The 13438-nt window shown below is 52.8% G+C and overlaps 1 protein-coding gene across 1 annotated transcript; it reads left to right on the top strand.

Moving 5' to 3' along the window:
* Positions 1 to 6408: 6408 nt before the first annotated feature.
* LOC113014410 (uncharacterized) lies at positions 6409 to 11418 on the top strand. Its single transcript, XM_080294833.1, has 4 exons — positions 6409 to 6844; positions 8426 to 9760; positions 10253 to 10614; positions 10726 to 11418. The coding sequence occupies exons 1-4, from the start codon at positions 6409 to 6411 to the stop codon at positions 11416 to 11418; spliced, it is 2826 nt and encodes a 941-aa protein (XP_080150959.1).
* Positions 11419 to 13438: the final 2020 nt, after the last annotated feature.

Genomic DNA, 13438 nt, shown 5'->3' with positions numbered 1-13438 from the left:
AACGGTTAGGTACAACATCAAATTGTTTTGTGCACCTAAGCCCTGCAGAGTACAATCCATTATTTCCCAGGCCCTCACGTCGAACATGTCTGGGTAATGTCTCCCTATTGCGTCCAGAAGCTCGGTGTACAGCATGCCTGTGACGGCTTTCATTACGGCGTGGTTAGTTTCCATCGTTGTGGCCATGTCTTAGGCGCGCGAGCGAGTGTTTGGCAGCTTACGCACTGGGGGTACAGCGTTTCGATATCCACTAGTACTTCAGAAAAAATCGGTTGCGTACATTTGGGGCAGGCTATGTACATTTGTTTCATCTCGGTGAACGTGCACGTGTTGACGTCTCTGGTGCTAAGCGGCACATTGAACATTGGAGCCGCGCAACACGAGGACCCGAACGACATGCACTCAAAGTCGTATTCGACGTCTATATTCCTGGGATTGCCTTTCACTTCGGAGGAATGAAACGTTTGGTTTTTCAGACACTTGGAACACCTGAGATCGCCTTCGACTCTTGGCTGCACGGAAGGCGTGGGCGCTCCGGGGATGAGGAGTATCTGCTTGTGGTTGTGGTCGACCCAATTGATGTGGCAGTTTAACACGGCATACAGGAGCATCTGCGATTCCGGGGGCAGTTGCCTCAGCTGTTGAAATCGCTCGAGGTGAAAGGCCTCGACGCTTTCGCGCAGCTTGGGTATGCAGCCCGCTGCCGTTTCCAACGGGGTGTCCGTCGTGTACGCGAGCGCGAGTTTGTAATAACAACTCAGCTCCCACTCGGACGCTAACGTTAGCGTCGGATGCCCCAGAGTCTTAACTACCTGAAAGGCGTTTATCAACTTGGTGTGATAGGACTTTCTCGTCGCGGAGTACACGAGCTTGGACCATTTTATCAGGCTGGCTTCTTCGTGGCCGCAGTCCTCGTGCAATTCGTTGGTTCTTCGGTCTCGGTAGTCCGCCCCGCGGTAAACGGGCTCGGCTATACGAAAGCTAATATCCTGCGCGTCACGGTGTCCCTTTGTGGCGTTTGCGCGTGGGGCTGTATTGCCCGCAGCCCGTTCCGGCTGCTCGATCGGAGGCGGCCGATGTAGTCCGGGAGGCGGAGTCCCGCACCATCCCCGGCTGGCCAGAAACTTTAAAGCCTCGACTGTCACGAGCCCGAGTTTGTGTTCGGCTCGTTCCTGATCGAAATATAACACTTGCTTTTGAAAACTGTAGAAATCGGCGAGCAGCGCTAAGCGTAGCACACCCTCGTACCCGGCCAGTTGCACCACCGCGGATTCGTCCGATAAGGAGGACTCGCCCGTACACTCGACCAGGCTGCGCGACAGAGTACGCCACAAAGACAGGCAAACGGTCTTGACTTCGTCCGCGAGAGGGACGTTAGATTTAGCGGACAAACATTTTACAAGCTCGGATCTTAACGTAGAGGGGGGACCTGTCTCCTTTTGCTTATAATGGCACGCCAAACTGAGACACTCGAGGTACGCCTGCAGCAGGATCCCTTTTGCATACCGACCGGACCACACGACGACGGGATCGGGTACCCTTGCAAGGTCAGTTCTTTTGCGCCGGTGATCCTCGATTCTCCCGTCGTCTTCCATCTGTACCTGCCGGTCCTGTTCCCCGATGAAGTGTTGAAGATACACGCCGAACACCTGGGACACTTCTTAGCTTTGCAGAGTATACCCAAAGTCAACGACGATCTGGAGAGCACGCTCTTCCACGGGCTGTGTCGACTGTTCACCAGCGAGAGGGTCCTTGAAGTGTACGCCCAGACCGTAGGGGATCCTCCCTGTGACCCGGAGGGTCTACCTTGCGGTCAACGACTGGAGGACTGTGAAAATGACGCCGGCGAACCCCCTCGCGTGTTTGCCTCTTTCACTAAAAGTACAGCAAAACAAAACGTTCTGGCTCTACTGCGAGGCCTTCTGTCTTTGTTCAACAAGACCGACCTCGTCGAAGAGATACCTCATACTCCCGGACACGAACCCGAACACATGCTATTCTTGTATCTCATCCAGCTCATGGTGGTGTTCGTGAGTAGCCAAATGCCTGAGACCGACCTGGCTACTATTATGAGCGTGGCATCGTCTGTGTTTCTCGAGACGAACCTCTGTCACCCCCTGTGCGCAGCTACGCTGTTGAAGCCCATGTTCGTCCCTTACTACCAGCAGCAATCCAGCAGGCCGAAGAAAAAGGCAGACGGCAAACCGCTCGCCGAGGGCGCACCCAGAGTTGCCTGTTACAGGTTGTTCACGGGGTACGTGTTGAACGACAAGGGCGAGGACGTGTCGACTTCCGGTGATCTGGAATGGACGGAGCGCAGCATTCTGAACCGCGTGCAGGGCTGGAAGCTGCAAGAACGTGACAACAGGAAACTGTGGTTCGTGGCGCCTCAGATGGGCGACAGGGTTACAATGATCAAAACCGAGGCCTTGCAGTTGATGGGGGGGCAAATCGGCGAGAAGGCCGTCAAGATAGCAGAATGCCTGGTGTGCGACAATGTCATGGCCTACATGCAGTCGAGCGTCATCGGCACCTTGCGTAACATGTTACCTTGTCACGCCAACAGTGAGTTCGACGAACCTGTCATGGCCACGGTCAACTTTTCCATGACCAAGTTATCCGAGACCATACGACATCAGAGCAGAAACCTGTGGTCCAAACTGCGTACGCGCACCAAGAGCTGTCTTTGCGTCACGGGCGTTGGGTTTGCGGGGCAAGACAGCGGAGCGGTCCTTCATTTCGGCCGAGTGTTCACCGGATCCGAAGAGAAGAGACTCCAGGGCCAGGGGTCCTACAGGACATTCACCTCCGTAGTCCTAGGAACGGGAGAGACCATGATGAGTAACATGCTGTTCGCTGCGTACAGTCTCCAACCGCCCCCCGCCAACAAAGGTGTTCGTGCTACGTTGGCCTCGCCGTACAAACCAGTGCCTCGCCGCGCCGACACCGTGACAGACGTGTACATGTACGCTAGATATCATCACAGGCTGAACTCGGGGGAATTCACCGAAGTTGCACATGTGAAACCCGCAAAGGATTCCCCCCAGGCCAATATGGTCATGGAGACGACTCTGACGCCAAACAGCAAGTACAAGGTCACCGCGGTGCACGGCGCCTTGCCCATGTGCGGGCTAACGCTGGCGCTTACCGTCAGACAGACGATGATAATGGTGACTGGCTTTCTGTGCGCGGAGATAGCGCGGTGCATCTACGGGACCAAGTCCGGCGACATGATGACCGTATGCAGGAGCATCACAGCGCTGAGCATGTCCTGTAAATTCAAGCTGCCTAAAAGCGACGACCAGGAAACACTCAACACGCTCAAAACCCCTTTCGGCGAACTCTTGAAGGTGACAGGTCCCATGTTCGGCAATTCCTCGAACAGAGCACGCCTCGATCTCAACGCGTTGGAGTGGCTTGACGCCAAAGACTACAGGCTGCCCGAATACTTGCGCACGTCGCTGAACATGTTGGGGGACACCAGGCAGCAAGTGGAACAGATCATGAGAGACAAGAACATGTCGTACAACAGGGTCGTGTTCCTCAGCGACAATAGTAGAATGAGCATGACGCAGTTGTACGAAAACGAAAAGGGTATGGTGAATGCCCCTCTGATGGCGATGTGTAACATGAGGTTGTTCACCAACAACACCAACAGCTACGCCGCTTGTAAATTTTCCAACAAGGGCGGCTACTACCTGGTCAACGTGTTTAGCAATACTTGCATAAAGACACAGCTGTATCACCGAGACGACTCGTTGGAACTCCAGTGTTTGATGCGACCCACGCAAAGCACAGTGGACGAAGTGATGGAAAGCATCGCGAAGGAGGTATCTTTCACGGTGCCTCGCATAGACATCAACCGGGTACGAATGTTGGCGGTGGATTTGAGACCGGAGGACTTTGAGTCTTTGATCTGCGCTATTGAGAAGAAAAACATCCAAGTGACCGGTCTGGTTTCGCTGCCCTCGGCTTCAGCCAAGAAGCCGAGCCCGTCGCCTGCGTCGCAGACGTCGACACAGGCACGGGATGAGGCCGATCGAAACGACAACCGTCGGGCGGACTATTCCTTGAAGAGAAAGGACAGGGAAGAGGAAGAACCCGCCAACTCGCTCTCCGGCGGTAACAAGAGTAGCAAGATTGCACACGTTTCGGCTAGCAACGCGGCCCTCGATAGCTACGGTGAGACAGAACGTTCTGCACCTGCGGAATTGTCCGTGGTGGATGACAGCGACGCAGACTGCGGATACGACGACTCTGACTAACCGGAATACTCCTTCTTACTATGATAATGATGATAATGATAATGATGATAATGATAATGATGATAATGATAATGATAATGATGCCGATGATGTTTTATTTGTGATGCCACTGTCTAGTTTACATGATTTTTCATGTTCTCGTAAAAATAAAGACAACCTTAAACCATAACAGTTCCCGTACAGTGTCTGTGTTTATTCGAGACATATACACTCGTAGTGCTTACAGCGTGTCGCATGTAATATATTGCCAATACATTGCCAATCGTAATATTATGAACGCGTTGGGTGTCAATATAAAACCATCGCGTCGAAACGATGTGCCTCAGTCGGACACTCTCACTCTCAGTCGGAGACAGATGTACGTCAGTCGGTGAGATCGCATTGCCCGCAAGAGGAGAAAGTGAAAAACACCACACATTGCATTCCTCACAGTCCAAGGCCTCACAACACTTCTTTCCGTATAACACCCACGTCGGTCGCGCTACCCTTTGTGATTGTCGTCGTGTGCTGTCAACTGATTGGTCTTGCACGGTGACTTGCTAAAGGGTAAATCGGTGAGAGACTACGTGAAGGAAAGCAAAGAGCTACAAAGAGTGATAAACCAGTGTGGCGGAAGGTACCACACGCTGAGCAACACTCAGAGAGTAAACCAAACCCAAGTGGATACTCTGTTGAGTAAAATAGAGGACATGGTAGAATTCAACGGAGGTGAGCACTACAGCAACGATATGTACAAGGCAGCGCAGAAGAAACTCGAAAGAGACAGGGAGCGGAAGAGGAAAGAGCAAGACCAAATGCGAAAAGAGCACGAAGACATTATTAAGACAAGGGGAATGGTGTAGATTCTTCGGTCTTACGTCTCTGGGATTATTTGGAGCAGGAGCATACTTGTCCTCTTACGTGCTAATGGGGATCGGTGGGGCGATTGGGTACTCTCAGTTTAATTGTTCTGTGGCCATGTTCAGTTAGGTAGGCTACCTATATTAGTTGGGTTACCATCACACACAAGATTGTTTTTGACAGAGCTGCTTATGAAGACAGTGTGCTGAGAATCGGTTTTCTTAACCGTGTGGATCTACAACATGTTGATGTTAGACAAATGCCTCTGTTTTCTGTCCTTGTGTTGTAAACCATGTGGCATCTGTGCAGCACAAATAAAAGCTGAGACATACTGTTATTGTGTGGTGTTTTACACTGTTTCATTTGCGTTGAAAACTCAATCATACACTGAGCTGGGTTTGATTCCTTTATACACCAAATGTCAAATGAAAACCCCCGTACAAGATCACAGTGTACGTTTGTTTATTCACGAATACATCAGCATGTTGAGGTTACATATACAATTTTATATCACAAGTAAAATAGACTTGTCGCGGTGGTGGCTTTTACAAAAATATACACACACTGCATGAAAAGAGCATGAAATATCCCCTAAATAAAGCAGAGTCCTATGAAAACAATGTGTTGTATACACAGATGTCATGGTTTACGGTCTACGCTATGTTCTAGAAAATAAAGTGCGGTAACAATCAATGGTGTCTGTTACCAACACCACCGTAAAACACACACATGTCGTCCGATGTTGTTAGCCATCCGAGATTCATTCGGTCCTCAGGACCCCCAACCGTTACGTTTTCCTCTGCTAATGTACAAGTTAGAAAAGAAACAAGCCGTGTTCAGTTGAAAACAAAGTTTATTTAATGTTGTGTCGTACGGCCGCTGTCAACCCTTCGTCTCAAAGCGTCTGATGGCAGTTGTGGATCTGTCCAGGTTATAATACCGTTCTCAGTAGGGGTGAAACAGCGAAGAACAACCCAGGCGGCCACCGACCTGTATTATATGTGCTATGCGTGCTGTTGTACTGGCACCGTGTGTCGTGTAGACGTACGGCTGCGGTACAAAACGCGACACGCATCCCAGCTTTTCTAGCGCTATTCACAACGGTGATGGTATCGACAATGGCGAACCTGGTGTACGCAGTAAGCGATCCAGCCCGTTCCTAAGTTGTCGCGTCCGAGCGCTGGTTCTACAGCCATCATCACGGCCACCTATCCGAAAGTAATCGTGGTCAAACAACGCTCAACCGCTCGATGTCTTTTAGTGAAAGAGAACGACCTTAGAGGAAAACTCATGTACTGACACAATGAAGACCAAGCGTCAAAGTCTGACTACTAGCCCCTTTTCCCCGCGTTCCGCACGACGACATACGTGGCTCACGATGGAGTCGTTCGATCGCAACGACAAGAAGAAGAAGAAGAAGAAGAAGAGGATTCGCCTCTCCCAAGCAGACCACGGTACGCTCGAAGAGCATGTACAGGAGGTGCGATCGACACCGGGAACAACAGAGCGCCTCGAACCAGTGCAGGGTTCACCCGAGAAGTACTGGGACAGATACAAAAGAAACGCAGCGGTTCAAGCCGTGGCTCCGTTCGACAAGACGTGCACATGTGCCGCTTGTAATGCTGCAAACAGCACCCGCTACGCTCCCGACGTAGCCCACGAAACGGCACGGCGCAGAACAAACACGGCGAGACTCGTATTCCAGCACTACGAATGGATTTTCGATCCACCGCAACCAAGTAACCACCATCACGATCAATGAACAGTCGCAGCTATCCCCAACAAAGCACTTCGCCAAGGCGGTGGAACGGGACAGCGGACGTCGAGTAATGTCTTACATCAATCGAGAGTGCACCGTTGTCTGTGTCGTTATCTGTCTCGTACCATTTGCTACCTTCCAATAGAATGTAATGTGATGATGACGAGGAATAAAGAGCAGTGGATGCAAAGATATCGTTCTACCATGCGTTTGTTTTTTTTTTTTTGTCTGTCACACAAGTTAGTGTCTCTGTCGACCGAGCGCCGCATCGAGAAATGCACAGAAATGGTCGCACACAACGCACAACATCAGTGCGATTGACATGCTAGTAACCCCGATCGAATCCCACTAGCGCCAAGCAGGTCCGTGGTCCAGATACCCCCGGGTATCCCCGGGTATCCCCAGGTATCCCCAGGTATCCCCCGCGAGCCCCACCTTTCCGTCTGCGACCGCGATCCTCCTCGCTGAAATAAGAGCGTTTTCGCGCAGGCTCTATGGCGCGCGGCCAACGGAGGCCGCTGTTAACCCTGATGCACCCGCCAGGGGGAGAGCGGCGGGGTCGGGGGATGCGGGTCCCCCGCGGAGGGAGGGAGGGAGGAGGTTGGGGTCGCGAGATCCCCCCCCCCCGATGGGATGGGGATGGGATAGGAGGGCGGGCTCGGGGGATGCGGGTCCCCCGCCGAGGGAGGGAGGAGGTTGTGGTCGCGAGATCCCCCCCGATGGGATGGGATGGGATGGGATAGGATGGGATGGCGGGGTCGGGGAATGCGGGTCCCCCGCGGAGGGAGGGAGGGAGGGAGGAGGTTGGGGTCGCGAGATCCCCCCCCGATGGGATGGGGATGGGATGGGATGGGAGGGCGGGCTCGGGGGATGCGGGTCCCCCGCCGAGGGAGGGAGGGAGGGAGGGAGGAGGTTGGGGTCGCGAGATCCCCCCCGATGGGATGGGGATGGGATGGGATGGGATGGGATTGGGGAGAGAGAGAGAGAGAGAGAGAGAGAGAGAGAGATAAAGTCTTGTAAAAAGGTGGTCGAGAAGCACCCCGGCGAAAGCAGAAGAAGACGAAGAAGAAGAAGAAGAAGAAGAAGATAATGTCACGCACTAGACCGTGGGAGCCAAAGAGCACTAAGGTCGGTGGTACAGGCGGATCACAATCGCCAGCGGTGTCCTCCTCCTCCTCCTCATCCTCCTCCTCCCGCTCACCATCACCGTCGCCATCGCCATCGCATTTGGCGTACGCTGCGTGGTCGGCTCCGGTGGCTCCGTTGTTGCGACCGGCCACGTTTCGCTATCGAGGGCTAGGGGTCGAGGAAGACCAAGAGCAGCGGCAGCAGCGGCAGCAGCGGCAGCAGCGGCAGCAGCGGCAGCAGCGGCAGCAGCGGCAGCAGCGGCAGCAGCGGCAGCAGCGGCAGCAGCGGCAGCAGCGGCAGCAGCGGCAGCAGCAGCAGCAGCAGCAGCAGCAGCAGCAGCTACAGGAGAACTTGGAGGAGGACGAGAGCAAGGAAGAGGAGCAAGAGGCCGAGGGGGACGACAACGACGACCCGACGGCCCGAACGCTCGCAGACGAGGAGGAGGAGGAGAGCCACTCGGAGGATCAGGAGGACGAAAACGATGGGGTGGGTAGTTGCGAGGAAGACGATCGCGGTTACGAAATGGCGTCGCAACTCTGCCAGGACGGCGGCTCGCAAGGCGAGTCGAACCGCCGAGAGGGAGAGGAAGAAGAAGCAGGCGCCGACCCACCGGGGCGGGGGACTCGGGAGATTTGGCAAGAGGACGACGCCGGCCGCGCTGCAGGTGGCGTTCATGATCCTGGGCGCGATCGCGGCCGCGGCGCTGTCGGTGAAACTCGCGACGCTGATGCAGCCGACGATTACGACTACGACGATGACGAAGAAGACAAAGACTATGAAGAAGAAGAAGAAGAAGAGGAAGAAGAAGAAGAAGAAGAAGAAGAAGAAGACGTCCTCGCCGATGATGATGATGATGATGATGAAGAAGAAAAAGAAGAAGACAAAGACTATGAAGAAGAAGAAAAAGAAAAAGAAGAAGAAGAAGAAAAAGAAGAAGAAGAAGAAGACAAAGACAAAGACTATGAAGAAGAAGAAGAAGAAGAAGAAAAAGAAGACATCCTCGCCAATGATGAAGAAGAAGAAGAAGAAGAAGAAAAAGAAGAAGAAGAAGACAAAGACAAAGACTATGAAGAAGAAGAAGAAGAAGAAGAAAAAGAAGACATCCTCGCCAATGATGATGAAGAAGAAGAAGAAGAAGAAGAAGACGTCCTCGCTGATGAGTATAACGATGACGATGAAGAAGACAAAGACTATGAAGAAGAAGAAGAAGAAGAAGAAGAATTAGAAGAAGAAGAAGAAGAAGAAGAAGACGACGACCTCGACCCGCCGGGACGAGGCCCCACCGAAGAGGCCGTGGCGGCGGCGCGAGATGAGGCCTCCGCGTTCATGGCCTACTTCCCGCCGGAGATAGAGGACTCGGTGATCGCCATGACCAACCTGGAAGCGGGCAGGCGCAGGCCCGCCATCGACGGATGGAAGCCCATGGGCCGCGTCGAGTTCCGAGCCTACCTGGGGCTGCTCGTGCTCGCCGGCGTGTACAGGTCCCGGGGAGAGGCCTGCGAGAGCCTGTGGGACGCCGAGAGCGGCAGGTCCGTGTTCAGAGCCACGATGCCGCTCAAGACCTTTCGAGCCTACTCGAGCGCGCTGCGCTTCGACGACAGGGAGACCAGAAGGGCCGGGCGAGGCGAAGGCGAGGGCGAGGGCGATAGCTGCTACGACAAACTGGCCCCCATCAGAGCCGTGTGGGATGAGTGGTGCGCGAGGTTGCCCGCCATGTACCGCCCGGGACCGGAGGTCACCGTCGACGAGAGACTGGTGCCGTTCAGAGGTACGTACGTACTATGTGGTGTGTGTGTGTGTGTGTGTGTGTGTGTGTGACTGGGGGAAGAGAGGAGGAATAGGAGCGGGAATGACGAAAACGGGCTAGCTCGCTGCTCTGTTGCATACTCGTGTTGGGTTCCGCGTTTGTGCTGCTTTCGCATGACTCTTTATGTCTATGAAGCTATGAAGCTATGAAGTCTATGACTCTTTATGTCTTTATGTCTATGAAGCTATGAAGCTATGAAGTCTATGACTCTTTATGTCTTTATGTCTATGAAGCTATGAAGCTATGAAGTCTATGACTCTTTATGTCTTTGTATCTATGAAGCGCCTTGAGGCGACTTTTGTTGTGATTTGGCGCTATATAAATAAAATTGAATTGAATTGAATGTCTTCTCCTTGCGTTTCTGCCCCAATCTCCCCCACGCTTTCCCATATCTCTCTCTCTCTCTCTCTCTCTCTCTCTCTCTCTCTCTCTCTCTCTCCATCCATCCATCAGGACGGTGTCCGTTCAGACAGTACATGCCCAGCAAGCCGGCCAGGTACGGTATCAAGATATGGGTGGCGTGCGACGCGCGTTCCAGCTACGCGTGGAAGATGCAAGTCTACACCGGCAAGCCCGACAAGCGCGGCCCTCCCGAAAAGCACCTGGCCACTCGAGTGGTCGTGGACCTCACCGAGGGACTGACTCCGGGACGCAACGTCACGTGCGACAACTTTTTCACCTCGCGCGAGCTCGCCGATAGGCTCTATCGCGAGAGAGGCCACACCGTGCTGGGCACTCTGCGGTCGAACAGACCCGAGATCCCCAGAGAGCTGCGCTGCGTCAAGGGCAGGGCCGTGGGCTCCGTCGAATCCGTGGTACTCGGCGGCTCCGCGGAATGAGGGGGAGGAAGAGGAGGACGAGAAGGAGGAGGACGAGGAGGAGGAGGAGGGCCCGACACGATCATCCTCTCCTACGTGGCCAAGAAGAACAAGAACGTGCTGCTCCTCACCACAGCTCCTCGTTATTACCACCATCGCTCCGGCCCCGAGTCCCGGCCTAGCCGCCGCATCAGCAACAGCAGCAGCAACAGCAGCGGCGGCAGCAGCAACAGAAGCGGCGCGAAACCGCCCTTGGTGCTGCATTACAACCGCACCAAGGGAGGAGTGGACAACCTGGACAAGGTCGTGAGCACGTACAGCTGCAGGAGAAAGACCCGCAGGTGGCCCGTGGCCCTTTTCCACAACATGGTCGACGTGGCGGCCTACAACGCGTTCGTGCTGTGGAGGGAAATTCACCCCGACTGGATGCCGGGCAAGCTCAACAGACGACGGCTCTTCCTCGAGCGACTGGGCAAAGCGCTCGCGCGCCCCATGCTCGAAGCCAGGGCGGCTTTAGCGCGAGGACCGGGAGGAGGAGGAGGAGGCAGAGTCGCGGCCCGAGGCGCTACCGCCGAGGCAGCCTCTAACAACAACGCTACGCCACGCGACTCCTCTCCGGTCAAGAGGCGCAGGTGCCGCGTGTGTCCCAGGAGCAAAGACGTCAAGACCAAGATCCTGTGCCGCGAGTGCCGAGCGCACGTGTGTACAAACTGCGCCGTCACGTACTGTCCCAACTGCGCCGCTTCTTCTTCTTCTTCTTCTTCCCGCGACGCCGCTCCCCGGACGCCACCGACGCCGTGATAACACAAGCGCCCAAACGGTGGTCCCCTAGCGACCCCCCCCCCACCCCACCCCACCCCACCCTATCATCATCATCATCATCATCATCATCATCATCATCATCATCATCATCACATATGCCCCCCGGGGGGGTCCTAGTGACCCCAAACCTATCATCATCATCATCATCATCATCACATATGCCCGAGGGGGTCGCTAGGACCCCCACCCTAATCATCATAAAACACACATACCCCCCCCCCAGGGGTTACCAAGACCCCCCATCGCCACCACCATCATCAGGATCATCATCATCATCACACACACACACACACACACACACACACACACACACACACACACTCATCATCATCATCATCACACACACACACACACACACACACACACACTCATCATCATCACACACACACACACACACACACCTCGGGGGGTCACCACGACCCACGCCCCGAGAACAGGCGGGCGCACAAGGGTTAAGGCAGAGCATGTCGTACACCTTAGTCGTCTTCCTCAGCGTCAATATTGAATCTTTCATTTTATTTAAAATCTTGCTGTGGGAAGTCTCCTCTTGATCTCTTGGAAGTTCAGTAGCACAGCTCTCTGTGTCATGTCTGCTGTGCTGAAGGTGATCTCTGATCCTCCTGAAGCCTCTCTCCTGGCTTCCGCTCCCAACCTGTGGACGATCTTCTCAGGCACTCCTTCTCGTCATGCATAGTCCTGATTTTGGGCCTGCTGGATCTGTCTCAAAACACTCAGCTTCTCTGCCTTCCTCCTAGTTCAGCTGATTTCATGATGGGCCCCAACCAGCTTGACCTTTGACCTCAACCACTGCCTGGGCTATGCCTGGAATGTTTCTCCTCACTGCTGCACCTATATTTCAGAAAGACTTCTATTTGGAGAGCATGTCAACAATCATCAAACCACATTCTTTAGTTCAGTGAACTTCACTTATAGGCCATCAAGCGTCATCTGAACATGGGTGCACCACTTGCATAGGTTTAATACTTGTAAATAAACGGCTAATCACACAAATCACTGCAACAATAATAGTAAACATTGTTTAATGTTAATTCTGGACCCCACCTCTTGACGCATGGACAACCATGCGTCAACTCACCAAACCTGGATCCCTGTCTTAAAAACTGGCTCCACCAGGAGCCTGCATACACAAAATCTGGAAATAAAATCAAACTTCACACGTATAAACAATTATATCAAAAGAGTAATAAGCATTCAGCACGGGCAAGACAAGTGTCATGTGCAGGTTTTCTCAAATCAGGAAACTATAATTATTTCCCTAATTTGCCTCAGACATGGATCATCCCATGTGCTCAGTTAACATTAATGTAATCGGTGACTTCTCTTAAGCAAAGTCACTCCACTCATATATTTATTATGGGTTCAAAAGTGGCCAGCAAATGAGCCCATAATAAACTATTCCATAAACAATCCCTTATACATTTTTCTCATGTCACTTGTCCGCTTCAGCTGAATCTTCCACAGCATTCTCAAAGAAACAAACATTAGCAATACACATTGACTGTGGTCAGACGGAGGTGAGACACAGGTCAACAGGTTCCAGAGGTGCCATAAAAACACCATAAAGTTAGCGCTGCGCAAGTTAGTGGATGACACACACATAGTAAATTCACAGACAGAGAAAATGGCATTTAAAAGATTAAATCATCATGCAACCTCGAATGTTGCTGTCATCTTTCTGCTCCTGTAACAAAAACACATAAATTCATCCACCCTTTTGTCCTGTCTAGGTGGAGATTAACTTTGAGTCGTGGTCAAGTCTTGTCAGCTTTTACCAGTCAGTCAGTTTGTTTTTTATTTCCATTCATTCATTCATTCATTCATTCATTCATTCATTCATTCATTCATTCATTCTTCCTTTCTTTGCTGATAGTGGAACCTGTCGTCGCATTTAGTTTCCACTTCCAGCAAAATGACGTCATCTCAAAAAGAAAAAGAAGAACTTTAGTTTGGATTACATCGCTGAATCCTTTTTTAGGCT

The sequence above is a fragment of the Astatotilapia calliptera genome, chromosome 3, assembly GCF_964374335.1.
Source record: "Astatotilapia calliptera chromosome 3, fAstCal68.1, whole genome shotgun sequence".
Lineage (NCBI taxonomy): Eukaryota > Metazoa > Chordata > Actinopteri > Cichliformes > Cichlidae > Astatotilapia > Astatotilapia calliptera.
The sequence above is the reverse complement of the archived record's forward strand: the minus strand, read 5'-3'. Positions and strand labels throughout refer to the sequence as shown.

What these genes read in the sequence shown, in the direction of transcription:
- LOC113014410 (XM_080294833.1), top strand. Translation starts at nt 6,409, where the DNA reads ATGAAGACCAAGCGTCAAAGTCTGACTACTAGCCCCTTTTCCCCGCGT. An exon ending in TTTCGATCCACCGCAACCAA is followed by an intron (nt 6,845 to 8,425) that starts GTAACCACCATC and finishes GAACGCTCGCAG; the next exon opens with ACGAGGAGGAGGAGGAGAGC. An exon ending in GAGACTGGTGCCGTTCAGAG is followed by an intron (nt 9,761 to 10,252) that starts GTACGTACGTAC and finishes TCCATCCATCAG; the next exon opens with GACGGTGTCCGTTCAGACAG.